The sequence below is a fragment of the Micropterus salmoides genome, unplaced genomic scaffold (genome assembly GCF_014851395.1).
Source record: "Micropterus salmoides isolate LMB-PRFRI ecotype aquatic unplaced genomic scaffold, ASM1485139v1 Ms_hic_scaffold_420, whole genome shotgun sequence".
NCBI lineage: Eukaryota > Metazoa > Chordata > Actinopteri > Centrarchiformes > Centrarchidae > Micropterus > Micropterus salmoides.
Genome location: NW_024043596.1, coordinates 1 through 26,167, shown reverse-complemented (window position 1 = coordinate 26,167; position 26,167 = coordinate 1). Strand labels below are relative to the sequence as shown.

The following is a 26,167-nucleotide window of genomic DNA, read 5'->3' as shown; positions in this document are numbered from 1 at the left end:
TGTGTGAACATGGGTGGTCTGAATGGACTTAACCCCGTCAAACAACATACATATAACACACATGCTCACACCTCCATTTTCATGAGGAATTTCATGTTATTGCACCTGCATGCATACACTTGCGTAACATTAATTCACCTATATAATCTTGAAAATTTCACTCTGACACAGCTCCGCAGGAATGTCATGATAATCATTTTTTCATCATTATTCAGAGTGGTCATCATTATCAGCCAATTGCAATGCAATTGCAAATCACAATCCCATGACACTATGAGAGTGGTGTTGGAGGCAGGGGGAAGGGGGGACTTATATCTGTACCCTCCCTGATGAGATTGATCTCCCACCATCAGTGTGGGAACTGCCAGAGAAGAAGCCCAGCATGCAGGGACACAGCACATAACTCAGAACCTCATAGGCTGCCACCACAGGGAAGAGTGAGCTAGGATTTAGTTAGAATTTCTTTCTTTCTGTCAAGGCTAACTCTATTTCTCTTTCTATCTCATTGCTGTTATCTCACTCTTTCTCACACACGCACACACTGTCTAATATAATTTCTTTCCTGTCGTCTAAAAAGTTGCCCCATTTACACATTTTGCAGGCACCACAAAAGGAATTTGCTATGAAAAGTTGACCTGTAAAATGTCAGGTGCATTTCATGACGGATTTATCACCGCAATGAAAGGAATTTGTTGTTTGCAGTGAGACTGTTGCAAAACATACAGACATTTGCAATAACTGGATGTTTATTGGCTTTGCAAAAATGGCGGTAGACTTGCAAGTTTTGTGTGTGTGTGAGAGAGAGATCTGTTTGAGATTGCGCTTAAATTACGATGTTCTTATAGTGTTTGTGTAATTACTAGCAGTGAGTGACGTGCTGTCAGACACGTTGTCACTGTGCGAATGTTATGATGGCGACAGATGGCAATTTATGAGCACGCAGTTTCCCTTCATATCCCAGGCTCATTTTCAAATGCACATTCTTGCTTACATACCACATAGACAGTCACAGCACGTAAACCTGTGAACTTTAAAGATGTGCTTCTCTCATTTATAGAATTAATGCCACTATAACCTCATTTCACATTTAATACAAAAGCTGAATTTTATGTCTCACTATTTATTGCAAGACTAGAACTGTGTAATATGTTCAAGCAGATAAAGAGAAGCAATTTAGTATATAGTAATTACAGTAATTAGGCCATTAAAGATATTTTTCTCCAAATCCCTGTCCATTACCGGTTGTCAATCTCTTTCCTCTTTTTCCACTGTCATCCCTACAACAGAGGAGCCTGGTAGGGGAGTAAGGGGCTTCACAAGAGATCCATCTCAGCTGCAGGGATCTATTCTGCAGACAGCACTTAGAAAAAGCCCCCAAGGCTTTGGGTTCACCATCATCGGTGGAGACCGATCCGACGAGTTCCTTCAGGTCAAAAATGTCCTTCCAGATGGGCCTGCCTCGCATGATAACAAGATCGCCCCAGGTAGTCATCTCCCACAGACCTACTGTTTGGAAGTGCTAGATCTAGATTGCACTTTGACTTAGGGAATAGACATCCTACATCCTTCTTCTAGGAGTGACAAATATGTATTTTTGTATACTTGTATTACTTGTCTAAACAAAATAATCCATGTTGTGTGCATAGCATATATGCCCACGCACGGCTTGGCAACAGCATACATGCTGTACATAATGCAGTTTTATGTACTATGAGTACACACGAACAGACACAAACACAGACACACATTTTACCGTGAATATCAATGTATAGTGGAACAGCTCTAAAAATAGGAAACTTCCATCAATAAAGCACATATTAAGTTTATGGTTGACCCCCAGATTTCATATGCAGCCATATATTAAAGATTTAATAGGCCTGTAGAGCGGTTGTCTTTTTATGGCTAGTGGGTGACAAACCTGCTTATCTGAAGAATGTGCATAATGCAGTAGTCTGCAGCATAAACATGCATGCTACAGATAGCTTTGCAAGTCTGCCTAATATAAACTTACTAGAGCTGCTGTAGTTGCACCCACATGTTATTGGCTCAGGAAGTTCCCTTTTATTGTATATATAAACAGTGTGATCACATGCATGGTGATTGTAGTGATTTGAATTACTGTAGTGCCTTAGGATTCACATTATTGTAATATTGATTGCATTGAATGATTTTACGGCCACAGTAGGGCTGCTGCTGAGACTCAACATGAAAGTGGAACTGGGAGAGTAATTATTTTCAGTGTTTCATTTCCCATGAGAAGGAGTGTAATTGATTAGGCCAAGAAAATGAATGTAATTAATTTCATTGGGTTATAATAGCAAGACTGAACTGTAACAACTTCATGTAGCTTTCTTTTGGATTTAAGACTAACTGACTACAGAACTGGAGCATTTATTTTTGCCAAGGTGGATTGTTTTAAGTTTCTGAGACTCAATCTTTCACTCACAGTACCTGTTTTATTATGTGGATGTTTAGTCATTAGATAAGTCATTACATATAGGTATAGTGGGTCTGAACAGGCACTTCATTGGGATATGGAGCTCATTTCAAGAGTGAAACCTGAGCTGGGTTTGCTAGGAAATGGTATTGATGGGCTGAATCCTCCACTGGGCATTTAGCCAGCTAGCCAGTCAGCAATACAGCTGGCCATCAGGTCCTATATCTCAGCCAGGCCAGGGGCGATGAGAATCCCCCCCCCCCCCCCCCCCCCCCACATAGAAATTGAAAGGAGAAAGAAGAGAACAGCATGTCAGTGATCTTGTTCTGTTTTGTGCTCTTGTCTCCATCGCCGTTAACATTTTTGAAGTTTCTGAAGAGTGAGAAGAACAGAAGGAGAAATGGACAGAGATTCTACTTATACAATCCAGCTAGATAATTCATTTCACTTATTGTGATAATTAGATCAGAAATGTGTGTCTTCTTTTATTTGACTTCTTTACATTTGCCTTGTGTGGTGATGTAGTGATCACAGTCCCCACTATCCCACGCCAAGTTCTTGCCAGCTTTTACAGAGAGGAGCAATAGAAAGCTGTCTGAAAACATCACTAACTGACATGGGATGTGCACAACCCAGGACCGGAGGGCTCTGCAGCGGTGATCAAAACCGCTCAGAAGATCATTGGAACATTTCCCGAGCATCAGTAATATTGGTGAGGTGCCTACGCAGAGCCCAAAGGATATTAAAGGACAGTACCCACCCCAGCCACAGCCTGTTCACCCTGCTGCCTTCTGGGAAGATCTATAGAAGTTTCAGCTGCCGCACCACCAGACTGCAGATCAGCTTTCCCCCCCAAGCTATCAGACTTTTAAGCTCAAATTCATCCTCAGCACTGCTCCATTTAATATAGATTATTTCTGTTTACCATTTTTATAATTGCTTCTATAACGTTACCCTCTTAATATTCCAACGGCCAGGTCCTGGCGGCAGCTTCCGGTATGTGGACACAGCTGATATGTTACCTTTATACTCACAGGATACACCATTTGAAAGCTAAAATCCTCCTGATTCGACCAATCCAACCCATTTCAAGATAAATCAGTGTTTCTGTGAGACCAACCAGTACAAGCAAAATTGACGCGACTCACCTATGAAGCCTCATCGATCCATTATATTCCAACAAAAATGGTCTTGTTATGTTGTCAAAGGTCCAGACGATCTAATCCAGTAAAAATATTTAGCCCAAAACACATTATTCCATCAATAAATCCCCAGGGACGGTTGCGGTATCGTTTCATATTTGCCGGCAGACGTAGCTCCTATGACATTATAACCGTAATAACTCCGATTTGAATGTAAACAACCACAATAGCTTGTATTCAAATCAAATTAGCCACTGAACTCTAACCTTTCGAATGACACCCAATCCGACCCAATAAGAGCTCACAGGTCCATTTCACAGCCTTCAATAGCCAACGAGAGCCCGCGCTGTAAGGACGGGCCAGCCCCTATTATCTCGTGGGTAGGCCGAGCCAATTGCAAGCAATTGTGCCGATGAGTGGCACTTTGTTTAGCCAATAAAATTCTGAAAAGAACGTTATCCAGCTTTAAGTAGGAAGTTCATGATCTACCAGCAAAGAAAGCACGTCTGCGTCGAGCTACCGGCTGATACGGAGCGATGCAGCAGCAGCCGCCTGCCGCTAAGGGGCGGTGCTATTTTAGAAAAAATAGGCTAAGACGTACACTTAGAAAAACCTGTGTAAAATAGTAATTTTTCATGGTATTGGTATGAAATTTAAACTAGGACTAGGTAATGCTTTATCCTGTGGTCCTATAGGACTGTGTTTTCCAGCCAATAAGTCCCAGCTGGAAATGAAAAATATATTAGTTTTAGTGTGTTAGTGTTTAAACTTCAATTCCAGTAGCATTCTGGCTTTTGGGTTAGACACTCCAAAGTGTTATCTTTCAGAGAAGCCTAAAACCATACATGTACTCCAAATGGTTCAAGAACTACATTCAGTTTACTTTGGATATGCCTTGAATAGGCGTTTTGCATGAATTTTACCGGAATGTTAAGACGTTTTAATGTATATTGTCTGCTATGTAGCAGAGGGGAGTTACAGACTCAATTTCACTCTATAACCTGTTATATTGTGACAAAATAAATCTACCTACCTACCTGCCTATCAAATTTGGACATTTCACAAATGTGTAATAGCTCTTTGTTCTTTTAGGTGACGTGATTGTGGACATCAATGGGACATGTGTGCTGGGGAAGACTCATGCTGATGTGGTGCAGATGTTCCAGTCCATCCCGATCAACCAGTATGTGGACATGGTCCTGTGCCGGGGCTATCCCCTGCCTGAGGACTCCGGCAGCAGTGAAGAGGCCTCAGGAGGCCTCTGCACCTCCATGGACACTTCCCCTTCCCCCTCAACATCCACACCACAGGACCCCCCACTACACAGTCCCAGACGGAGGAACCCTCTCTAGACAGACTGCTGCAGTACCACCCATGACCAACGGGGGCGTCACCACCATCACCACCCTCACCACCACCACATTCCTCACATCCCCAGCCAAGAAGGCAGTGACACCACACTGTTACAGCCAGAGCTGGTGAGCGTGCCCTTGGTAAAAGGCCCTGGGGGTTTTGGCTTTGCCATCGCAGACTGCCCCCTGGCCAAAAGGTGAAGATGATTCTGGATGCCCAGTGGTGCCGTGGCTTGTTGAAGGGCGATGTTATCAAGGAGATCAACAGACAGAATGTGCAGACTTTGAGCCACTCTCAGGTGGTAGACATCCTCAAAGACCTGCCTGTAGGCAGTGAGGTCAATGTGCTGGTGCTCAGAGGAGGTGAGTTTGCAGAAATGAGAGCTCACATTGCTGGAAGTGTACACTGTAGGTAAGCCTGCAACATTGAACTAATCCTTAGAAGTATGTCGCAGCTGGCGGGGTTACATTGCTGATGCTGTGACAACTCTGTTGGTAAATCGCTCCTGTCTATATTAATCTACTCAGGTTACTATTCAGACAACAAACAGGTGTTAGTGCCCGGAGATAGTCTAGTGGTTTAGTCCCACGCTTCTGAAATAATTTTAATCCCTACACAGCTTTGCATCGCCTGTAGTCTGTCTCTCTCTTACTTTCAGTTTTTCCCAAAAGAAAGCAGTGAGTGAAACAACAGAAGTGAGAAACCCATCTGCTTTTAGCGGATATTAATTTCTTAAGAGAGAAAGAAGCATTGTTAGACCAGCATTGACTTAGTTGAGGCAAGATTTCATGTAATGTGTGGAATGTTTTAATTTATAAATAACAGGATGGGTTGTGGTGTTCTGTAGGGATTTCCTTGGAAACAGATTCTTCCAAATGTTAAATAAAGCATTTTCATGTTCTGGTCCACAACATCCACCATGCACCTTCCCAGATAAGTCATGCTTAGTCACATGGCGAGCTGTGCTGGGAAGGCGAAGTTTCAGTGATTCACTTGCTTCTTAGAGAGACAGAGAGAAAGAAGGAGAGACAAAGCATGGTGGGTAACCATTGCCCTTCTTCTTAATTTAGGCTTTCACAGATTTTTTGCCTTTACTGCAGTGCAGTAACCTAGATTTGAAAGATCAGTGTTGAACCCACATATCAGATGTGCTCAGCTGGGCTTTGCTCTGAGCTCCAGGGGCTTGTCCTATGTGTGTGCGTGTGCTGCTGTTATTAAGTTTTTGCCAATTTTTGGCAGGCTTATATGCATTTATTTGATGGAACGTGTCATGCAGAATGAGTGTGTGCTCCTGATAACCTTCACTCAGCATTTAGGCAAAACCACCATGGTGCCTTATGCTTATCTTCTCGTTCTACTCTGCATAATCTTGGTGTGATTTTGGACCTATCCATGAGTTTCGATTCTCACATTAGGACGCTGAATCCATCGTGTTTCTGTCTAAAATGCTGCTGTCAGGCTTCACAGTATATCATGGACCTTCTGCTCCCCTACACCACGAGCTGAGCTCTTAGGTCCTGTGCAAAGGGTTTTCTAAATGTAGCTCAGACTCGTTCAAGGTGATCATGCTTTCCATTTGGCAACCCCTAAGCTTTGGAATAGCCTCCCAATAAGCCTGAGGTCTTTGGATGCTGGATGCAGCTAAAAACCCATCTGTTCAGAAAGACATTTAGGTAGAATGTGGTATTTAATGTGTCTTGGGTTCTTGTATTTTTTATCTGGTGTTTTATCTCTGTTTTATTTATTTGGATCAATTTAATTGAATTTGATTATGTTTATTTATATTATTATTATATATGTTATATATAATATTATATTACGTTTTACTTTGACTGTAAAGCACTTTGTGACTGGTGTCTGTGAAAGGTGCTGTGTAAATATACGTTGCTGGCTTGCTTACTGCTTTAAAAGAAGCAGGAGATCACAGCCTTCCAGGACTAAAAGGAGTGGCGCTGCAGGGTTTCCCCTCAGGTCACCCATAGACCATGATTAGGTTAGGCTTTACTCCCAGCCACGGGCTAGAACTCCCTTCCAATGACAGCAACAGAGAGAAATGAAACAGGAAATTATTTGGCCCAGATCCATGTCCTGAATTTAAATCTGGAAATGAGACAAAGTTCCCTTGCTGTGGAATATGAACTGCACTCTGTGCCTAAGATATGATATGACCAGGGAGATGCCGTGTAAAACATTTCATTAATTTAATTATGTTGCTGACTTTCAAAAACTGGCTATGAAAAACTGCAGACAGTGAGAGAATTTACAGTGTTCCAGTAGTGTAGCAAACAGCTGGCAGATTTAACCCAGAGAAGTACATGTTCCCTGTGGCTCACCTCTGGGTCACCTCTATGTCTCCTATCCTTTACTGAATATAAACCATTTGTGCTACTGGAGTACACTGTCCCCTACTGGTTGAATTATATTCTGACACTCTGACTGAGATGAAAGCAGAGTGAGGTTTAAAAAACAGTTACAAAGCCTCTAGGCAATACATCCACTAAGTGCAGAACAAGGTGCAGAATATGTCTGCATAAAAAGTGGGAGAGGATGTACTGTGAAGCTCTACCATTGAAGGCCAACAGGTCAGTGGAGCGAAGAAATCAAACAAAGTACAACTCTGTCAGCACTTAAGCCATGTGTTTAAATAGATGTTTGCTGCTGTAGTCATAACAAATTGAATGTAGAATTTAATATCTTCTATTTCTCTGCTTACAGGTCAGACATCTCCTGTGAAATCACTAAAACCAGTAAGTTGAAGCAAGTCTTTGTAATGTTTCTTCCAATGTATACTGGTAATAAAACTGCTGCTGATCCATTAAACAGAAAAGGTTTTTACTTTGTTTTGGTTACCCGCAAGCACCACTCTGTGTGTGTGCTGTGGAAGCTGTTGTTAGCTACATAATTCAGTGAGCCCACATTAGCCAGGCTGTTATTTCTGGAACTGCATGTGGGTAAATATGCCAGCTCCTGGCAAACAGCAACTTAACATCCCTCTGTGTATGGGTGTTTAAGATGATATACCGTATTCAACAGGTTTTTCCTGTGCGGCTCCTCCATGCTCCACTCTTAAAATAGACAGGAGCTGAGGCAGCATCAGGCTTACTCATACTGTTTTATTGGTTCAACACATTTACAATGTGTGGTTTAGTTTGGGATGTCATTCAGGAGGATTTCACCTAAGAAATAAATTACTGGCATAAGATCATAGAATGTATACTACTTTATATTGTTAAATAATAATAATAAAGGCATAGGAAAACGTTTACAGTGTTCTTAAATGTAGCTAGTGGTGTGAATCTTTCTGATGAAGATTTAATTTGATTCCCGATTATTGGGGTCACATTTCAATCTTGATTCTGGATTCAAATCGATTTCGATTGTGTACACAGGGGTGCAAATTTCTGGATCAACTCCAGCCCGCTGTGTGCTAAAGAGAGGCAGTGTGGCAAATCATGCATGAAAGCAGCTCTGGGTGATGGCGTGTGATGTGAGCCTTGGCATTTGTAGTGATCCCGAAGTACCTGATTTTTATTTTGCTTGCCGGGGGCAGTATTACTGAGGATATCAACTATTTTGATAAAAAATATTTTTTCATGTAAAAATGTATGTATTTTTCACATTGAGTGCTTTTTTTTTTTTAATACTTTGAAGTACATTTTCCTGATTATACTTACTCAACTTAAGTAACATGTCCAGTGTAGGACCGAGGATCAGAGTATTTTGGCACACCTGAGCCTCCCCTTTAAGGAAGGTGGCCTTCTGGGTAACCTGTGTGACGCAAATTAGCAGGTTTGTTGTGGGAAGCGAGTCTCCAAGTGACTTTAGGCTATCAGCTTGCTTCCGCAGTCACAGGAAATTATAACTTTGCTATTTAAGCATAATAACTAACTCGAAGTATCGTGTTTGCTGTCACAAAAGACAAGTAAAAACCACTTTTTTTTGTTAATATAGCGTCCTCCTGTCCGGTTTAATTACCTGCGGAAACACTGAGCTAGCTTGATGATCGTAGCGACAGTGAGCGTGAGGTACTGACGGGCACACGTTATGTCAAGTACAGTGTGCAGAATCGATGTAAGTTAGAGCAAATCGTGGTCAGTCAATTTCTGTGGTGTTAATGAGTGTTTGAAGTGAAGTAGGTGGCCAATGGCTTCTGAACTTATTTGTTTTATTGTCAATATAGTTTTTTTTACTCAGGAGTGCTCATATTTTTGCATTTAGCCAGCCACAGTCAGTGCTGCTGGATACAACTGAGTTTTACAAAGCCTGAAAGGACGCACGGGAAGTCAACATTGCCAGCAGCAAGGAGAAAATTGAAACTATAGTCCTACTTAAACGTAAAAAACGACGTTTTGAAGTTGTGAATTCATTCAGAATCTTAGAAGATAAGAATCGCGATTATTTACGTGAATCGCTTTTTCTCCCACCCCTACTTAAAAGTGATTATGTTGGTTGATTTTCTGCCTTAAAGTATGATCATCATCAACTTGAAGTAATGGGTAATAGTTGATCTTTCTGTTTATCACTACATCACAGTTCTTGTTTCTGTGTTTCAGTGCACAGCTCCCATGTCCCAAGCCATATCCCAGTCTACTGCTCAACAGACGCCCCATCCATGCTCCCAGCCCATCACACAGTCGCAGCGACAGGAGATGATTAACAGCACAGAGACCCTCGGTCAGACAGAAGGGCCCCCCAATCCGCTCCCTTTCCCTGCCAACGCTCTGCGCTCGTCTTCACCCAAACCGGATGCCTCTGAGCTCTACCTCAAGTCCAAGGCCTTGTTGGACAGCAGGCGTAAGTGTACAAGATGTAATGCACAAAGCCCCCATGGCAAAGGCAAAGGGCCACCTATATCCCACCATTCAACATGATCGTGGATGCGCAGTCCTGTGTGTGATGAGCAACAATTTTTTATGTTATTAAACTAGCAGTTTATGTTCTCAGGTAGATAATAAAAATCACAGTTACCAGATTCATGTGGTATTAAATATGAAACAGAACAAAGTTTTCTGTTGATAAATTGATCAATTTCAGTAATTTAATAGCTCTACTTGTGAATTTGAATTTTTCATTTTATTTTAGGGCATTTTATCCGACAAAGGAAAACTAAAGCACTATGAAATAATTTAATCATTTAACATTTATTTAACCGATGAAATTATTTCAGATATCCCCTGCCTTGACTGCAGGCTTAGAACCACTGCACAATACATTGCCCACATGCAACAACACACACAAACGGCATAATTAATGTGTTTTGTCTTTCATGGTCTCCATTCTTCTGTGCAGCTCCTAATACCAAGGATCTGGATGTGTTCATCAAAAGGAACCAGGAGTCAGGCTTTGGCTTCAGGGTCCTCGGAGGCGAGGGGCCGGATCAGCCGGTAGGTAGCAGCCCAGCACGGTCCAGCTGTTTACAAGCAGGCATGACACGTTGCTAGAATCCCAAACCCTCAGATACTAGAGAATCAATATTTGAGCTGAATTCAGTTACTTAAATAGCCTGAATTTCTGTTATTACTGTAGGACAATGAAGAAATACATGGTCAAAAAAGAGCAAGCCTTCATTATTCCAAAAGGAAACAAGGCATCTAACACTCAAACTGAGAGGATCTATCTATATATATACTATTTATCTTAATGACAGTAAATCCTCATGCTCACTCAGGCTCAGATCAATGTGTCAAGCTGTTTCTCTCATATCCTCTTGCTTCCACAGGTGTACATTGGTGCCATCGTGCCACTCGGTGCAGCTGAGAAAGACGGGCGCCTGCGTGCAGGGGATGAGCTGCTTTGTATAGATGGTGTGCCAGTCAAGGGCAAAACCCACAAACAAGTGCTGGAGCTGATGACCAATGCTGCCCGTAACGGCCAAGTCATGCTCACAGTGCGCAGGAAACTGATACACTCAGGTGGGGCTGCTTTTGAATAATCAGCTTTACATTTCTCTGAGAGCACAGTTTTCTTGTTTTTACTCCTTTTGTTTAGCTCAAGATGCTGGAGGAGGACCTCTAAGCAAAAGCTTTGATCTTGGATTTTTCTCACTAATCCTTTAAATTTGTTCCGGATGACTTGCTTGCGGATAAATCAGAATAAATGAAGTTGGGCCAAAATTTTCTTTTAGGATGTTATTCCATGCAGACATTTTCCTGAAAAGAAAACTGAAGTTGTTTTGAAAGAGGGTTCTGCATTTGCTTTAATCACAGGAAAGTACACCGGGGAAAAAAACGGAAACACCGAAAGTGGCTCACAATTAACAGTTGGATATTGTTTGCTTTGTGTTTAGTGTCAAAGCTGATTGGACTTGTGTGAAGGGCAGTGAAGATAAGATCAGCTGGTAGTTGATTTACATCTCAAAGGATAAAAAAAAGAGAACATGCTGAGACTTCTTTTTCAACAGCACAACCCCCTGCTGTATTCAGGCTTGTTTACCCCCACAAATAACCACTCCATGAATAGTACAAGCACTTTTTGAAATTACTTTGGGTTTGATGTATTGCAACAACAGCTGTGATCACGTTGCAGAAATTAAGCATCAATCATGTAAGGGTTTATGCTTTCAAAGCAGGGGTTTAGAAAGAGATTCCCTGATGCCAGCTGACAAAACAGGCACTCAGCAAAACAAACATACAATGAAGAGAGATTGAGGTAGATCAGCCTGTCTTATGAATAACAAATTGTAAAGCGCTTTCTTGTGTTTCACGTGAACACAGCAAAAAGACTGTCTTCCATAAAGCCACTGTGATTTTGGATTATTCATGAGTCACAAGAATGACAAATTGGGAACACTTTGACCAATAGTTGTTCATGGATTGAAATTCATGTCAGGTGAATCTGATTGAACCCTTCTCAAAATAAACGTTTGTGTTGTCCTCTTGGTGAAAGTGACGAATTGTAATGTCATTTTCCATCTGAGCTGACCCTGTCCTTTCGATGAATAGTCATACAGTGTTATTACCAGATTGATGTCATTTTGTAAACAATTGAGAGGAGCTGCCCCAAATGCGTTGCTGTAAGCATGCCCTCATGTTTCTGTGCACTGTCATTTGTCAGATGTTGATGGAGAGGAGGAGAGCAGTCAGCAGCCCCAGCAGGTAGCGTCCGCCCTGGTCAACAGCTCTCCTAAGATGCCTTGTGCCGAGTTTCCGAACACCGTCCAGCCTGTTCAGTCCTCTCGGCCAGAGTGCTTTGACGTTACTCTGCAGCGCAGAGACAACGAGGGCTTTGGCTTTGTTATCCTCACATCAAAGAACAAGCCCCCACCTGGAGGTCAGAAATAAATTAAAACACACCACCATCATTTCATGTTTTTACATTAAGTTCCAGTAGCTCTGCTTACAGAGCCATAAAGGTTAGGTCATTGTGGTCAGGTCAGGTCATCTTTCTCCCTGACTAAGGGCCCAGTACACAGAAAGACTGTGTAATGCTTTGTTATTTGATAGCTTGATGTTTTTTTGTTTTTTTAAATCAATGCTGCTCAAAAATGCAAAAACAACAGGTTGTCTTTTTTGTGATGTTTCAGTTATACCTCACAAGATTGGCCGTATTATTGAGGGCAGCCCTACAGACCGTATAGGTCAGATGAAGGTGGGAGACCGTATCTCTGCTGTCAATGGCCTGTCCATTATGGAGCTGTCGCATAACGACATCGTCCAGCTCATCAAGGATGCTGGAAATTCTGTCACCCTCACTGTTGTGCCTGAAGATGGTAGGTTGGCACGGAGAAAGCCTTAGTTGTTTGAAGCTGAAGATTATGGGAATGTTGATCCATGTTCAAAATTTACATGAAAGTCATCAAAAGAAAGGTTTTGAAGTTGCTTTGTGGCATTCAATTACAAGATTCCATCTAAATGGGTGTGTTGTATGAATTGGGATTTTACAGACAGCGCTCCTCCATCTGGAACAAATTCAGCCAAGCAGAGCCCTTCGGCACAACACAGAGCTGTGGGCCAACAGCCTCCCAGCAATCCAGACAGGTACACAAATATACACACACCCTCCAAGGCAAGCACACACATTCACACAAGCTTGCCAGGTTCCCTCTCTAATACAGGTTCTGCCACTTGAACCATAAATTAGCCCCAATTCTTTCAAGGCAGGCTCTGGTTTGTGCTACTATGTGGCCCATTACCATCTCTTGTGGCTTGCACTCTCCTTGTTATCCAGAAAGACAGAAAATCCCCCTATGGTCACTATTGGGATGGCAAAGCAAAGAAAAAGAGACAGATTAATAGGGACTTGCGCTTCTTCTTTGATCTTTCATTTAAACAAGATTACCTGTGCCAGACTTTTTAATCCATTGCTTCAGCAGCAATTCTCTACCATTTCTCCCCCGCTCCATTTCGTTGCCTATCAGTTCCCCTTCTCCTCATTTAGCCCTCTGCCCATTCCTCAGTAGCAGCCTCCCAATTCTCTGTCTAATCTCAAACACATGCCTTGGGTCAGCCCAGGCTAGATATGAGCTGAGGCTGTCAGCTTGGCTGCATGAAGTGTGTAAACTCTTCTCCATGCCAGAACTGCTAAGAAGGCCTAGACACTTTAGATAGTGTGTCAGCACAGCTAAGTTTCCCACAAAGGCATTATAATGAGCTCTGCGAAGCATTAAAGTATGCCCCTGTTATTCGCCACTGAACTGTAAAAGCAACATGGCTCTTTGCCGCCGCCACACTAAATAAATGTGCATTTTCAGTCGTTTTAATGTAGACGGAGATCAACTCCCAATATTCAGCTAAAACACTGGTGTTTGGAGATCATATTGGTTTTAATTCTCCGTTTGTAAACTAAAACGGAGTAGTGTGGATGGGGCCTTATTCTCTACTGTCTTTTCAATATATAGCATCTATACTTTTCATGTGCTATAGCACACATACACGCATTATTGCTTTAGATAGATGTGTGTGTTTGTGTATACACATGTAATTGCTGTATGTAACTGTATGCTAAGTTATATTGAAACACATGTTGAAATCGTCAGCATACATAACCTGTAATAGTCTATTTTCTTTATTTTATTGTTTGCCCACACTTTATGTCTATTTGTAATCAAACAAATAGATAGTGTAATAAAACACGGATAAATATATATAATAATATATATATTTAAAATATGTCTGTCACATTATAATGTATTTGTGGTCTTTTCTGGGGTAGGAATGGTGACACTGATCTAAAAAACTCTCTCCTACCAAAAGAGATGAGAACACTCATCATGTCAGGCTCTAAGCAGGTAAGACCATAGCCAAAAGTGTTTCTCAATTTACATTATGTTTGTAATTTACTCACTGTCCTTATACATACAACATATATATCAATACATATCAACCATGCAACAGTGACTTTCCAGGTTTGACTACAGCCTGGAAGTTATTGCATGCCTGTCAAGATGTGCTCCAATCTTGAAAGCTCATATTCTTGTCTGTGAACTACAGGACTGTTTTGTGGTGGAGCTGGAGCGCAGCCAGCGGGGCTTCGGCTTCAGTCTGAGAGGAGGGAAAGAGTATAATATGGGCCTTTTTATCCTGCGACTGGCTGAGGATGGACCTGCTCTTAAAGACGGCAGGATACATGTGAGTTTTTTATTTAATTTATTTTTTTGCATGCAGGTATGTCCCTGTCCTCTAAATAAACTGGGTAATACTACTTTGCACTTCAAATAAAATTTATAGGTCTTACTCAGGAGCTTTCAAGTCATAACCACTCAGACAAAATCAAGACAACTGTGCAACCACAAAACCCTCCATCAAAAAGTAAATATTACTGGAAATGTTTGTCATTCCTGTAATTATTCTTTGTCTTATTTCTATTCGGGAGCTACAGTTCCCATACTTTAGTGGCTTTGAGCGATGTAGACAATATAATGTTGCTATGAAGACAATTAGTTAGCTGTCAGCTACAACATGAGCTCCGTTTTTAAACATATATACATTTGTTTACATTTTTGCAAAAAGGCACCATTAACAGTATGCCAAATTAGCGTTATAAATGTGATTATTCTCAGGTGAGTTCTGGACTCTGCTTGTGACATGCAAGAATAGACTATATCTGTATTTACAGGTTGGAGATCAGATAGTGGAGATCAACGGCGAGGCCACCCAGGGCATCACACACACTCGAGCAATTGAGCTGATCCAAGCAGGAGGCAATAAAGTTCATCTGCTGCTTCGACCTGGCCAGGGCTTGGTCCCGGATCACAGTGCGTGACTGCTGAGAGCTGCATGCATGTACACACATTGTTGCCACTGCACATAGATCTATGCAATAGCATATTAACCATACATATATAGAATCTTTTGTATGGATATGCTTGAGAGGAGGGTGTTGAGGTTCTTTATTCTCATGCATGTGTTGCGAGCTTCTCTCTTGACCTTTCTCTACTCTCATTCTATCTCACTACTTCTATCTACCTCTTGTGCTTTTTATCTGCTCCTGTTTTCTGCACCGGCACGGCTGTCTATTTCTACCTATTTATCTTTTCCTCCTATAGGTCTGAACTCTTCTTCCACCCTGTGCTTCTACATGAAACCAGAGCATCACTAAAGGCCTCACTGCTTTTCTTGGTCTGTCCGTAATAATCTTGGTAAACTTTGAACTCCTACTTTTGCCTTTGACCTCTCTTTTCAAAGTTACTCATCTCCCAGATTTAAGTGTCGTCCTCTGTTCCTTCCTTCACTCCCATGATCAGTCTGAAATAGATCAGTTATCTGTAACTCTGTAAACACCCATGTATCGTAAGCAGAGATACTCTTCCCCTGGAGGGCTGAACCAAAGCAGTGAGTCCTAGAAGAACAAACAGACCTGCAGGAGTGCTGAGAGGCTTCAGAGCCCCGATAGTTAGTTTTTAAGGGTATTACAAAACCTGGTATGCCACTGAACACACACACCTCATCCTTAGTGTGAATGAAGATGGAGACCTGGAGTACTTAACTAGATATTGATCAGTGAGTGACAAGTGGTAAAAGGATCTGTGTGCATTCACTGGCATCAACCTTTCAATCCAGAGACCACATTAGAATGAATTTCTATGAGTTGTTGCTCCTAGAAATCCAAAAGCTCATTTCAGCACCACTAAGTCCATCACTTTGCTTTTTCTCTCTCTGGTTTTGTGCTGCATATATTTGCTCTCAAGCTAAGCTGTGCAATTCTTATCAGCTTGGGGGGAAATTGAAACAGTGCTGGGTGAACGCTAGCACCTTTTCCATTGATGGCTCTGTCGTCAGCTGATAGAGGGATATTACTGTAACGTAAGGGACACAATATGAGGATATTCTGCTTCTGTTGCATGACATGTTTAATTATCTTCAGTTGAATGTTTGAAATGTCTCATGTAAGGGATATTTAGCTTATGTACCAATACTTTGCTCAGCTAGAAAATTTTCTTACTCTCCACTCCTTGTTTCTCAGGTTCAAAGGACAAAGTAACCATTCCAACCTCAAGCTTTCCCAGACTTTATGTATCTGATGGGCAGTCATCTCCAGCTTCTCCATCCTCTGTCTCCCTGTCTACCTCGGAACTGTCCCCATCTTCACCCAAAACAACCGCCACTGATGAGTTCTCCTGTGGGGATCACACTGCATCTGGGTCCCCTGGCACTGGGCAGGAGCATGGTAGGCAGGCTAACAGACCCAGAGGAGAGCAGTACAAGCGTACCACCAGCCCCAGCACCCAGACCAGAAAACCAGGCAGGAGTGACTCCAAGCCAGCTAGTCCCAAGAGAGCCACTGAAAGCTGGGAAGATGATGTTGAGCGCTCTCCGAGCCCCAGAAAAACAGAGCGAGGCCACAGCGGATCCCTGGAAGATATGAGCAAAGAGAGGAGAGCCCAAGGGCAAAGAGACCACCGCTCATCTAGCCCCAGGAAGACCACCAAGTGGGAACATGATCCTGCTGTGCCTTTGATGAACCTTGTGGAGCCCCAGAGCCCCAGGCGTCCAGCTGGCCAACAGCCCAGCATTGCCTATGGAGAAGGGAAGGACAGAAGGTACAAGGAAGAGGATGCAGCCTACTGGCAGGAGAGGGGGGCTACAGAGAGTGGAGACAAAAGCTTGGGTACCAGTGAACGCCACAAGAAAAACAAAAGGGCGGAGCAAGAGGCAGCGGCACAAAAATCCCATTCCCAAATGCACAGGGACAGGGCAGGGTCGGATGGTGATAGTGGCACCCTGAGCCGGAGGAGTGGAAGAGAGAAGGGGAATAAGGAATATCGGGAAAGCAAGTACCATGGGCTAGCCGAAGAAGTGAATAGAAAGGACCCCAGAGGTTCGAGCAGTAGCATCCAGGACCCCAGCTGCAATGGGACCTCTACCAGCAAGAAGGCTCCCATCACCCCTGGTCCATGGAAAGTTCCCAGTTCTGCCAAGATCCAGTCCCAGGTGGACACAACTTACGCGGATAACTAATATCCTCATTGGATTCTCTGCGTACATTAAGAGAAAGCTGAGCCTCTGAAAGATGGATATTCAGAATGGGATTTTGTTTTTAGCAATCTTGGACAAAGCAGATCACTGTGCAACCAGCAACATAGCTTCTCATTGCTTATGATTTTGTTTTTCACCCAGTTTGCCTCGGTCAGTTTGCATCAAGCTGCTGATATATAATCTGACATGCGTGCTTGTACCTACACGAGTATTTGTACTGTACGGTAATGTGTGGATGTGTGTGACAGGTCGGGTCTGAGTGTGATTTTTGGATGTGACACTTAAGTCTATTTGGTGCCAATCAGGGACTCCGGTTATAAAGAAGCTGCTCCGTATTGCACTCACTGTGAGACTGTTTTTGAGTAATGAGATGAACTGCTCTTCCTGTCTTGCCACCTCGATGAAGGATCCTTATTTTTCCACTTTGAAGGTTTAAGACATTTTCATGCAATCACTCTGCTTTTTCTGCTTCCTGGCAAGATTGATTCACTGTTGTTGTCACTGATGGATGTACTAAAAAGTGAGGCTGGTGAGTTTCTCCTTAAATCGGCTGCAAAAAGGTCTTCTTCTTAGTCATTTACTGTTTGTTTTTTGTTTTTTTGCAAGCCCAACTTAGGGTTGTGAACTCTATGCGTGACTGTATTGTACACATGAGAAGATGAGAGCTTTATATACATCAATGAGCAGACCAGATACTTGTGGTTATAGTTCTAATGTTTGTTACATGTGTGTTAATAATAAAGCATAATGTAATTTATTGAAATTATATGTAAACAAACCTGTTAGCATACATATCCATTCTGAGTCATTTCACTTTTGATGTGGACTTCATGACAGAAATAGAATGTGTAGAAAAACATCACCATTAAAATACTAACACTATAAAAACGTCAATCTATACATTCTATTTCTAATATTTCATGGTCTGTAAACAGTGACACGAGCCTGATTCATAATGTTGTCTACTGTTAGCAGCTCTGTATTTTAGATTCTCTGGCTATGTGTGTATGTATACAAGCTGACTAGTAGGCCTATGTATTTTAGATATTGCTGTAGCATCGACTATACTTAATCCAAAACATATATTATTTAACAAAGTGATTACATATATACTGAGACATAATTTAGATGAGTTGAATTAACAGAGCTTGATTGTAAGAAGTGAGACCTCTGCCTTCACCTTAATAAAACTTTAAAAGATAATTGAATTTTTACCATCACAAATGTAGGCACAAGTTTTTTTTCCTGCTCATTTTACCCTCAAAATCTATTTTATGATCAAATTTTCAATTTAGTACATACCCATTAATGTGAGAAAGATGTACATTTTTACTTAGTTGTTAATCCTTACCAATCATGGCAAGTTAGTGTTATAAATAAAGCCAGATTCCCTAAGAATGCAGTTTATTTTGGTGCGTAATGCATAATGTGAAAATGGCTTGACTGCTTCTTTGGGAGTCCTATTTGAAATGACTCTGTAAAGTTTAACAAATTTAATGAGACAGGGATTTAAGTCCCAGATGAAAATGTGGGATTAGTGGTGCACTGCTCTGAAGACATTTTTGTGTTGTTTCAGTGTTTCTACTGTGGAGTACAGAGACATCTAGTGGTTCATAAATTGCTATTAAGAAACTAGTCAACTAGTGAACTGTCCCCTCATCAGCTCCTTTAAGGATGTACAGAAGTAACAGGTGCATCTATTGGTCCGGAAGATTTACTAATTTATTGTCCACTTTATTGTCGATACATGGGCTACTGTATTATTTACTGTTCATGCCATTACCATGTATGATACTGTGGGCCTTGCATTGCTCCAACACATATATAAAAAGGATTTTAGTTTGGACATCATGGTAGTTGTAAATGTTTATAAATTGTACAGCACCTGTATAAATATTTGCCTTCATGCAGAAAAGAATCCTCTGTAAATCGTTTCATTATTTTTTTAATGGAAGTGAGAGGAAATGAGATAAAATGAGTGAAAGGAAATAATCTGGTCATGGCATTCTGTTCATGCACTGATAAATAAAGGTTTACTGAATCAACGTGCATTTTTCATTTTTGTTGTTTTGATTTAGGAAAGCAAGTGATAATACATCATAAATCCTAAAGTACATCCTACTGACCCAGTACAATATCTCTGGCACACCCTTTGGTGGGTATGCCATGGTAATACGCAGGTTCTCTTAAAGGGAAGTTTCACAATTTAAAATTGTCTTAAAACAATAATCAGGTGCCCATACATTGAAACAGGTTTTGCTTGCTGGAATCATTCATCCTGTTCATACTGACCATTAAAAGATCCCTTCCTAATGCACTTCACTTTAGTTGATGGGTGTCAAAGTCCACATCCTTCTGTGCAGAAATGCATTCCAAAGGTTAAGCAAATATGAGGCTTTGGTGGTCTGCCTTATCCTAACAAGTCAGTGTGTTTAATACGGAATTTCTTCATTGCGTCTCCCCAGACAGTGTTTCTGCTTTCAGCTGTGGTGGAGGGATAGTAGCCTAATATAAGGTATTCATTTTGTACTAAAAAGACAGTCTCGAAGATGCTCGCTTGATTTGTCCAACTCGAAGCCTCGTTATTAACGTTACAATATATTTTTAGCACAGAGGACTTTGATTTTGTCCCATATCACTTAACATTGAATGCGGAAGCGATCTCTTAATCATTATGAACAGGTAGAACGATAACAAAACGGTTTGTGTCAATGTAACAAACGGAGACCTGACTTGTTTTAAGACAGCCTTAAAATGATGAACCTTTTCTTTAACCCAAGTCAGCCTTGTCTCTTCATTATATCAGTATGCTATTGTGCAGAGGGACTTTAGTAGTACGTTCAGCTCTACGTTCATAACATGTCGTCCTGCTCTAAACGATGAAGCACCGCCTCGTGTGGCTGTGATTAAATAAACCATGACGTCAGCTGAGCAGAAGTGTGTGCGTGCGAAGCCGCACGCATTCAGTATAGTATAAACCCCAACTCCCGTGTAGCTTTGCAATGTCAACAGACTACACAACCCACAGTTCCACGTTGTGCGCGTGCGCAACAGACTCTAAATATTGAAATGAACTACAAATTAACATCAGAAGGACTACATTTTTTCTTGAACATGCGCAGTAGGAATCCCGAGACCTTTAAATGTACTGTACGTGCAAAGATGGCAGCGCAACTGGACTTGCTTCGTGCGAAAGTAGAAGGAGAAAAGCTAAGGGATAGTCTCGATAGATTCATTAAAGAGAAGAAAAAGAAGAAACGGGATCTTTCGCTGTCAGTGACAAACGGCAGAGATGTGAAAAGGAAGCGAAGAAAGTGAAGCTCCATCACCACCAACACGCTGAGCACCGGACCCACCAGCCGCATCAGCTGCAGCAAAATCCTAAACCCCACAACTTCAGCGCAGATAAACATGTCATACACAGCAACCACCACCACCATCACCACAATCACAGCCTCACCAACGGCACAAAGAGGAACCTGCAGCCGACTTTACCGCCTCCTCCTCCGGGGAAGGTACCAGAGCAGCTGCAGAAGAAGCGAGCGGTGCCCCCCGAGCCACCTGCGCTCTTCACTTTCACGCCTCTCAAAATGGTCAAGGCCAAGCCCAAGGATCTCAAAGAGAAGCATAGGGAGAAAGACCTGAAACTGAAGCTCAAGAAGGAAAATACCGAGGCAAATGTGAAACACGCTGAACTGAAGAAAAAGAAGGGTGAGTTTTATTATTTTGTGCATATATACAAAAAGGGGGTTCCCTATTTAAAATGTGATGGAATACATTTATTCCCCAAAGTGGTGTCCATGGACCAGCACAAGTCTTTGACAAGTTGTAAGAGGTTTACAATTTTCACTCACTAGGTTTTAGTACTGTAACAGTCTGCAAATTAGTATATTGTTTATTACAGATTTCAGTCTCCTCTGTAACTTCTACCTGACCTCTTACAGAAGAGGCACACTGTACTAAGTACCATAATAAAGAACTAAATAGATATACTGTATATGCCCCCCAGAGTTGTATTAATTGGTGGTCTGCTGTCTAGTGTAAATAATTTTAGGCTCCATGACAATAGAGATGTGGGTAGCATGCCATTAAGAATCACCATTGCTTATTAATGAAGCTTCCCCTCCACTCTCTACATGTACCCTTTCCCTCTGACTTTTACTTACCTCTATACCTGTAGAGCCAAGGCCCCACAATGGAAATGTCAAGTCTTTAACACTGGAGGAATACCTCCTGAAGAAGAAAAGAAGAAGAAGAAGCACCGCGAGGAGGAACACAGTGCCAAGAAGGTCCGATACGTGCACAACAAAGCTGTTCAGACTGTATGTGCAGGGCTTGGAGCAGATCTTACTCTGCCCATACTCCCTGATCTGTCACTGTCCGCCACCATGAAGCATGAAAGCAGTTACCAGCCTGGCGGAGACGCTATCAACAACCACCAACCCTACCTCCATGCTCTCAAACTGGGACAGGTCCCCTTCCTCTCCCACCAAGACCACTACATCCGTAGCTCCTGCCTCCAAACAGGCACCTGGTGCGGACGCTTCATGCATGAGGAACAGCAAGCCAATGGTGGAGGATTAGTTCTGCATGCCTATGCTGATGAGTTAGCTTGTCTAAGCCCGGCTGAGATGGAGTGCTTTGCCCAGGAGTTTCTGGAGTTGGCCTTTGCTGAGAAGCCTAGAGGTGCAGCCTCCTATGCCTTGACAGTGGTGCACAGTGCAGCCGCCTACCTACCTGACTTCTTGGACTACTTTGCCTTCAACTTCCCCAGCACACCGGTCAAAATGGAGCTCCTGGGCAAGAAAGACATTGAGACCACTACTATTGCCAACTTTCACTCTCAGGTATGTCAAAAGGCAAGTGGTCCACCTAGTTTTAACAATGGTTTGGCATTGCATTTAACAAATTCCTGGACTTTTGTGAAAACAAAATATATAGATCATAGCCTCTGATGATTCCTTATCAATGGATCTGTCAATTCGATTGTTGATTATTTGGTCTATAAAATGTCAGAAAATAGTCAATAAATGCCCACGCTGACAAACTGACATATGCTTGTTTTCCCAGACAGAAGAACTTTGGTGTTTTACAAAAAAAACTCCAACAACTATTAATTAATTATCAGAATTTTTGCTGTTTCATTTTTTTTTTCAATCGTCGCATTGATTAAATAAAGCAGTCCACTAAATGTTAAATGAGTTTTCTAGATAGCTAGTAAAGTAGATACAAGAGCAGTAGCATAGAATAGCATGCCATCACAGATAAATTATATTATATTCAATTTTGTTGTGGCGTCACTGGGTTGTAACCTCATGTTGCACTGTGAGAGGCAAGGACTTCTTAGAAGGTGAAATCTAAACTTAAGGATGGGTTTTGGTTACCTTTTATATTACTGATACAAAATATAATTGATTTTAAATTAAGAAACAAAAAAATCTATTAAAATGAGCAGACTGCTGTGCATTTAGGACCGAAAAATAAGTGAATACCCTAAGTACACTGTTGTTCTGGTGCTAAGTTGTCCCTGTTCTTAAAGAGATCTCATGGAGCCGCTTGTGTTCCATGCTTTTATATACAGTCTTTGGTTCCATGCAGCTCAGCGGTTATCTGTTCATGTAGGGAAAGTAGACCTAGTTTGATAATTTCACCACTAGAGTCCAGAGAATAAAGTGATGCTTTGAGAACATAATGATTGCACTAAAATGCCTTGTTGTTTCTGCTGCACTTTACTGGGTCAGTGCTGTACATAAAACTACATACTGTAGTCCTTTGCATAGAAAACACATTATAATCACAGCATTGTTCACTGATCAGGTTAATAATGTTGTGCAGATTCATGTAGCCTTAGAACCTTTTGTTACAATGATTGCAGTACCTACTGTACCGTGGGAGCTGTGAGTTCTTTTGTGAAAAAGAAATCTACATATTATAGTATAAACCTCACAGGCGGTGGTCTGTAACTTCTCTGCTAGACACACTTATAGGCATGTAAGGAATCCATCAGTGTGACTGTATTTTTAGTGGTATAGCATTAACAATTATGTCTTGTAAATATATCTACAGAGGCTAATGCACGTAATGCACACATTACATAATAATAACTAAATCTATGCAGGTTTGGACTTTATAGTGTTTTCACACTGAAAAAGGGACAAATTAAGTACTCAAAACAGTCAGTATGCATACAAAAAAAACTTATACTTGGTTTTTGGTATACGAACTGGAAAAACCGTATACTAGGACAATTAGTATGTAGTGTATTATATACTGTATACAATTAGTGTGTTATATGGAATGGGACACACTGTATGACATAAGGTGTTCCTCCTGTCCTAGGTGAGCCGGACTTACTGTTCAGGAACGTACCGGTCTGGACCCATGAGGCAGATCAGCTTGGTGGGAGCGGTGGACGAGGAAGTTGGAGACTATTTCCCAGAGTTCCTTGACATGCTGGAGGAGTCACCCTTTCTCAAGGTCAGAGGAATATATATATATATATATATATATATATATATATATATATATATATATATATATATATATATATATATATATATATATATTTTTATCTTTTTTCTAAGGACCATATTAAGGAAAAATGTGCACTCTAGCTTACCTGCAAAAGCCTGGTACTGAACCACTTCATGGCAGTCACAGCAGGAACAATATGTTTTTTCTCTGACTGCCACCTGATTGGAGGACTTGAACTCATAGTGCATCCATATCCTGTACATCCTCCTCGAAACCTCACACTTAATGTGTTGAATACAGTATGTTTTTCTCAGGAAGCTCATTATGAATTACAAGTACCACACTCCATAAAATAACTCTCATGCACTTTTGTTGCTGTAACATCTGTTCAATCTGTTTTACTTTTCATAAGAATTCTGTAAACACAATCTAAATAACATACAGCATTTTGTCGTTATATGGTGGCTTGTAGTTAAGTTTTTCATCAGTTGCATCCCAAAAATACTGTCTTTGAGATTCTAGCATAAGCATATGCCCATATGTTTTAGCAACATGCAGTATGTTTAACAAAATGAAGCGTACCAGGTTAAGTGGGATCCCGCTCTCACCTTGACTCTGGATATTTGGTTGAACACAACATTGCTAATACTCACAGCTGTATGTGTGAATGTCTGTGTGTGTGTAACAGATGACCCTACCTTGGGGAACCCTATCCAGTCTGAAGCTGGACTGTCGCTCTCAAAGTGACGATGGGCCCATCATGTGGGTGCGACCAGGAGAACAAATGGTACCCACTGCTGACATGCCCAAGTCACCTTTCAAAAGACGCAGGTACAACCCCAGCTGCAAATGAAATCTATAAACACAGTTCCATATCCAAATGATATAAATAGTCATGAAAATGAGTTTCGGTGTGATTTTGAAAGTTAAGATTAAGATCAACTTTATTGTCCCCTGAGAGAAATTTGTCTTGGGCATCAGTGCCGCATGAGGCTGAAGTAAAGACCAGTAAACATATGGACTTTACACTCACATACATCATACAATCCACCATACATTTACATTACATTGCACAAGATTCTATGACCCTGCCCCTGCATACTGAAATCATGTCTTCTTGTCTTTTCGCTATCCCTTCCCATCCTCACATCCTTTTGTTAGGTCCATGAATGAGATAAAAATCTACACTACCTGCCGAGGGCCAGTGAACCCAGAGAGGTTCTGTTTGAGGACCGGACTAAGGCCCATGCAGACCATGTAGGCCAGAGTTTTGACTGGCAGAGCACTGCTGCTGTAGGGGTACTAAAGGCAGTGCACTTTGGAGAATGGTGAGTGCCTTTTAATATGTTTTAATAAAGATGTCGATAAATACTCATTCATGTTTTCGTAATGGCATAAAGATATGTGAAGGGGAAGGAGTATCAACCTGTCTGTGTGTTTCATGCTTTTTTGTAATATGTCCAGGAATAACCGACCTCGGATAACCAAAGATGTAGTTTGTTTCCATGCTGGGGACTTCAATGAAGTTGTCCAAAGGCTTCAGCTAGATCTATATGAGCCCCCAGTGTCTCAGGTGAGAAGTGGTATTTATTTATCCATTAGGATGTATGTCACGTCACAGATGTTTTAGTTTGATTATTACAGGTAGCTTATAATGCTAAAATTTGAAACATGACACTGCTATGCACTGTTTATCTTCATACAGTGTGTGCAGTGGGTGGACGATGCCAAGCTCAACCAGCTGAGGAGGGAAGGCATCCGCTATGTCCGTGTCCAGCTCTGCGACGATGACATTTACTTCATCCCGAGGAACGTCATCCACCAGTTCAAGACAGTGTCTGCAGTCTGCAGCCTGGCCTGGCACATCCGCCTCAAACAGTACCATCCAGAGGAGAAGGACAAGGAGGAGGAGCAGCGGCCCAATGATCTCAGCCCCACCTCAGGCCGAGTCTCTTTTTCCTCTCCTGCCAGGCCTGACGCCACCGTAACCCCCTGTGCACGACCACAGGAGACAACGTCCAAGGTGGGGTGGCCAAGACTGAAGAACCAGAGTTCCAGAGGCCCGCTACACCTCCCCAAGAGCCTCAGCCAGCCCCTCCACAACCCACCAAATCTGCCCATTTGCCCCCGACATACAAGGTTTCCCACCTTTCCTTGGAGCCAGTCCACTCTGGATGTACACCTTCAAAAGAGCCCACCCTTCCAAAAGCTCTCAGCCACACTTCACACTTCCGTAAATGACCCCCACACCACCAACAGTCTCTCTTTCTGCCCACTGTGGGAGGAGTGTATGTTAAGGAATTGAAGACTAAAACAGACCTCTGTGTCAATCAGGAAGCTTTTCAAAA

At 41.9% G+C, this 26,167-nt stretch overlaps 1 protein-coding gene and 1 pseudogene across 1 annotated transcript; both read left to right on the top strand.

Annotated features, from left to right (window-relative positions):
• Positions 1–1,286: 1,286 nt before the first annotated feature.
• On the top strand, positions 1,287–19,394 carry LOC119887498 (membrane-associated guanylate kinase, WW and PDZ domain-containing protein 3-like; the record flags this gene model as incomplete). The annotated part of the gene is given in 16 exon segments (XM_038698285.1): positions 1,287–1,484; positions 4,672–4,892; positions 4,894–4,968; positions 4,971–5,115; positions 5,118–5,294; positions 7,648–7,679; positions 9,486–9,726; positions 10,222–10,316; positions 10,652–10,844; positions 11,986–12,201; positions 12,455–12,640; positions 12,815–12,908; positions 14,083–14,158; positions 14,361–14,498; positions 14,986–15,124; positions 16,333–19,394. Coding segments are annotated over 16 exon segments (3,221 nt in total), but the record flags the coding sequence as incomplete, so codon positions are not given.
• A 252-nt stretch (positions 19,395–19,646) lies between these two features.
• On the top strand, positions 19,647–26,161 carry LOC119887499 (annotated as a pseudogene).
• Positions 26,162–26,167: the final 6 nt, after the last annotated feature.